Source organism: Parasteatoda tepidariorum, chromosome 10 (genome assembly GCF_982258835.1).
Source record: "Parasteatoda tepidariorum strain Cologne lab strain chromosome 10, Ptep-v5.0, whole genome shotgun sequence".
Lineage (NCBI taxonomy): Eukaryota > Metazoa > Arthropoda > Arachnida > Araneae > Theridiidae > Parasteatoda > Parasteatoda tepidariorum.
In genome coordinates this window covers 60523704-60528580 of record NC_141764.1, presented here as the reverse complement: position 1 = coordinate 60528580, position 4877 = coordinate 60523704, and the positions used below count along the sequence as shown (strand labels likewise).

The 4877-nt window shown below is 43.3% G+C and overlaps 1 protein-coding gene across 1 annotated transcript; it reads right to left on the bottom strand.

The window, feature by feature from the left end:
* Positions 1–2657: 2657 nt before the first annotated feature.
* Positions 2658–3446, bottom strand: LOC122269836 (uncharacterized). Its single transcript, XM_043044745.2, has one exon. It carries the CDS (start codon positions 3444–3446, stop codon positions 2658–2660), a length of 789 nt encoding a protein of 262 aa, XP_042900679.2.
* Positions 3447–4877: the final 1431 nt, after the last annotated feature.

Below are 4877 nucleotides of genomic sequence, written 5' to 3'. Positions count from 1 at the left end.
AGGGGCGCCAGTCCTGCGAAGGGGGCACGGAAAAAGTCCGCGGAGGCAGGCCCGACTCATGGGTCAAAATAACCACTTCCTGACTACTCCACACTGCACTAATGATGCCATCATGCGGTCACTGGTTTCAGTCGGAACGGCCGACCAACGGCGGCCATTGATGATTGAATGTGAAGGGGCCAAACTGGTTGCGAGGGGGGAAAAGGAGGTCGACGTACTGACTCCCCAGTGTACCCCTACATGTGCCTAATAAATACCGGAAATACCACTGGGTTCTTTTTGGAATACGTCTGTAATTGCCCTCTGGCTCTGCCAAGGCTCCCTTCCTTCGGGTTGGTCTGGCGCCACGCCGGGAAGAGCTAGATTAGGGGTTACCCCAGCCACTCTTCACTCCCTGTCGCTACCCCTTGGTCAAGCCAATATTGAGTTGAATTTGAACAGCGCAAGCCTGTAATGAAGTCGTTAATGAAAGGTGAGTAAATGGTAATGCATTAGAGGTTAAAATTGAACCACCTCCATGAGGTCCATTATTAAATGTGGCCGATGGCAAGAATAGTTGCGTAGTTTAAAAGCAGATGGCGTTAAGTGAGTCTCCTGCAAGGCAATACAAGCAGGTTGAAATTGGGAAACAATGTCTTTAGCATCTGACAGTTTGTTTCTCAAACCGCGACAATTCCGTGAAATGAAGCATATTGACATTATGAGATATAAAGGGATGATTCAAAAGTAACGTCATTATTAAAAGGTTAGTCGAGTAGACATTCGTCGTCAGAAGGATGCAAAGACAATTTCACTTCAACGTGCACCTTCTGCAAATCAGCAGAAGTGGGTTGATTAAAAAGTTGAATGTACTTTGCATCTTTTTTCTTTCGAGAATATCCAGGCTTAAGACTTGGGGGTAGTTTTTTGAAGGGATTTGTTTTGGACAACGTCGATTTTTTTCAGAATTATCTAGTTTAGATGTTATGCTAGGTGGAGGTGAAGTGGTTCTACACTGCTGGACAATTGCTAAGGACGGATCACAAATTGCAATGTAGCATAACATTAAGCGAGACATGAGACCTAGTAGGATAAAGTATAGTTGCCACACTGTTCAGACATTAGAATAAAGAACATTCATTGTTCTGGAAAGTACAAAAGCTATGAAACATCTGAAAGAAAAAAAATGTTCATTTGATGCTGCGTACGGAATAATGGAACAATGCATTTAAATGTCAGCAGGCAACTTGAAGAAAGGTGTCAGTACGGAATATGTCCACCGTGGAGTGGGATGCAACATTCTACAGGTCGTACCATACTTCGCACAACATTATCCAATAGCTGTTGAGGCAATTTATCCCATTCCTCTTTCAGTGCACGGATGAGGGTGCTCTTGTTTGTCGGAGGATAGTTTCAACCAGCAAATTGCTTCCCCAAAGCATCTCAAACATTTTCAATGTGGTTTAGATCTAGAGAACGTGATGGCCATACGAGGCGTTGAATACCCTCACTGTCTAAACAATTCTGAACAGCGAGTGTTCGATGACATGTTGCGTTGTCGCCCATAAAAACAAATTTATCACCGACAGCACCACGGAAAAGACGAACATGAGGAAGTAGAACTTCCTCAAAGTATCGTTGGCCCGTCATAGTCCCATTCGCAACCACATGTAGGCGCGTGCGGCCATTGATCATGATGCTGGCCCACACCATGACCCTGCATGTCGGATATCGGTCCCTTTCCTGAATATTTTCTGGACGATAACCAGTACCACTCTCGCGCCAGATCAGTTGGCGTTTACAATCCGATGACAGACTGAACCTACTCTCATCTGAGAAGAGTACGCATGCCCAGTCCTGTTCAGTCCAATTGTGATGCTCACGACACCATTGCAAACGTGCAGTACGGTGCTGTCTGGTCAATGGGACGCACACAACAGGTCTGCGGGTGTATAGTCCTCCTCCTCTCAAACGTCTGGCAACAGTTTTTCGGGAGATCTGCTTTCCTGTGGTAGCAAGAAACTGATTTGCCACCTGCTGAGCTGTGGTGCGCCTGTTCCTTTTTACTGATAGGACGATGTATCTGTCTTCAGCAGGCGTCTTACTTCTAACACGACCTCCCCCTTGCCGCTTACTACACATTCCAGTAGTTTTAAAAGATTTCCACAGCCGTTAGACAACACCGTCAGCGATGTCGAACTCCCTGGCAACGTCTCTTATTTTTCGCCCTTCTTCGATCTTTCCAATAATTCGGCCACGCTTAAAATCATCTAAGTAATATCGGGAAGACATGCCGAAAATTTCAAGTTCGTCAACTAAATCTTTCCTGTAAAAATTTGACTTGAAACAACAACTCTCCACAACGCGTCAAAACCTTTAAAGCTCTTATCAGCGCCATCACGTGATGAACAAACGTGGACAAAAAAATTTACATACGCATACCCCTTCTTACTATATCCCGCACTTATTATAATTTTCCACATTTTGCTTCCCTTCATTTTGTGGTTGCTATGGATGATAGTGTTATCCGTCCTTAGCAATTGTCCAGCAGTGTATTAGAGGTTGATGGTGCGGTAAAGTTAAATTGAGGTCTTGGCGTTGGGAGCTTAATCTGTTTATTTGTGCTACATTTTTGCGTTACGGAATCAGTTTGCGTACTGACAGAACAATAAGAAGTCTTAACAGCCGTGGAATACGACACGCCTGGACGAGGTATACGGGCGGTGACGATTTTGGGACCATTTTGGACAACTCCTGGAGTATGCAACATGATCATTCTTGCAATTGATGCAAAGGGGTGGCAACTCACAGAATGTGTCGCAATGGTCAGTACCAGAGCAGCGAGCACATACAGGTTGACCACGGCAGGATTGTTTTGAAAGTCCAAACCTTTGACACTGAAAGCATCGTAAAGGGTTTGGAACATAAGGTCGCACTGGGCAGTTATGCCAAGCCATTTTAATTGAAGATGGTATTTGTGGTTTACTGAAAGTGAGGATTAGATGTTTCGTAGGGATGAGTTTACCATCTCTACGAATCTTGATCCTTCCGACAGCTGTTACGTTTTGCTCTTGTAGTTCTTCCAGAATCATTTCTTCGGTATCATTCAAAAATTCGGATTCCGAAATTACACCTCGAGAGGAATTGAGAGTAGTATTGTGGAGCGTAACTGTTACATCAAAAGAGCACATGACATTACATTTGGATAAGGTGCCGGCTTGTTTTGAAGAGGAGACCTGTATTAAGAGGTCACCTGATCGTTTCTTTTTAACGGAAGCGACTTCTCCCAGTACGGAGAGAAGAGCTTTATGTATTAAAAAGGGGGACACTTTGCTAAAGGACGTATCTGGTATAGTTGGATTATTCAATTTTATCAGAAAATACTGAGCGTAATCATTCGGTGTAGTAGTTGTTCCGCTGTTTTTACTATGGTGTGCAGAACATAACACCTTGCTATTTTCAGCCATAGAAAATTTCAAACATTTCCACTATTAGCGACACCACCCACCACGGAGTCCAACTAAGGGGATGTAAATATCAAACTGGTGTTGCCACCAATCCACTATTTAACAACGGTGTTAACAAACAGTTATACGTCCGCGAGTCACTCCTGAAGCAGCCTCCACCCTTAACGAGGTGCCCAGTAAATGACCCCGGACTTGACCCTAGCCACCAGATGATATTCGTGACTAGCCGATTGGTGCACACAGGCCAATATGCACCTCCCGTTTACCTGAAGCAAGGGCCGAAGCAGTGTATTGGGGTACCAAGATGCCCCTCAACTACCAGGATCCCCTTTTCCAGGGACACGGGTCTCCACGCACGGCGAACACGTGGGGTGTCTCTTCCCATCAGGGTCCGATACAACAGGATGGTATTCGAACAGACAAAAAGGCCTTACTAGTTAATTTGGCAACCACGACAAGGGGGAAGAGAAAGGAGAAAGTAGGAGGAAAGGGAGAGGAAACTGAAGGGAGGACAGATCACTTGGGCACCCTGGGGCGTGATTCCCTGTGTTTACCTAAAGAAGGTAAACTCCCTTAGGGGTTCGCATTAGTAAATCAAAAAACTTACATTTGAGAAAGGATATGAAAATAATTGGACACGGGAATTATTTGTGATACATACGAAATCCTATAGAATGAAGCAATCGAAGGTACTTTTTAGGCGGAAGAATTACAAAAAGTTGTCAATTCTGGTTATTTTCCGGTTGAAAAAGTAATTTAAAAAATAGAAAATCAATGGAAAGATGCAATAGTTTGTTAAATTTTTAGGTTACCCTGATAAGTTTAATGATTGGGTGACTGATATTCAAGAAGTATAAATAGGATGGAAATGTTAAACCAGTCTCATTAACATTCAATGTACATGGTCTTTATAATTAAAGTTCCACTTGAAATGGCTACAAAAATAAAACTACCCAACCAAATGTCATCAAACTTGGTAAATGTCTATAAGAGGTCATGGGATTTTAGTTACCGCAAAAACTTGGCCAACCCGATCACCAGACCTCAACCCCTGTGACTTCTAGTTGTGGGGTTATCTCAAAGCCATTGTTTATAGTGATAACATAACCAATTTAATGGAATTGAAGAATGCGATACACAGACATGTCCGTAACATTTCTCCAGATGTGCTAAGAAGTGATGTTGAGAATGCAATATTGCGATTTAATTTGCTTTCAGAAAATGGCGGATGCCACATTGAGCATGCTTTGTAGCAACAATAAAAGTGTTTGCAACTGATGTTTCCTCTGTTATTTCGTTTAACCTTATTGCATACAGCGCCATTCACCGCTAGAGGTGAATTTTTGAACACTAACGAACCAGATACATCGGCCAGAAGGATGTGTTACGGACGAGCAGAAGGATGAATACGTGAGGAATTATTTCCAAAAG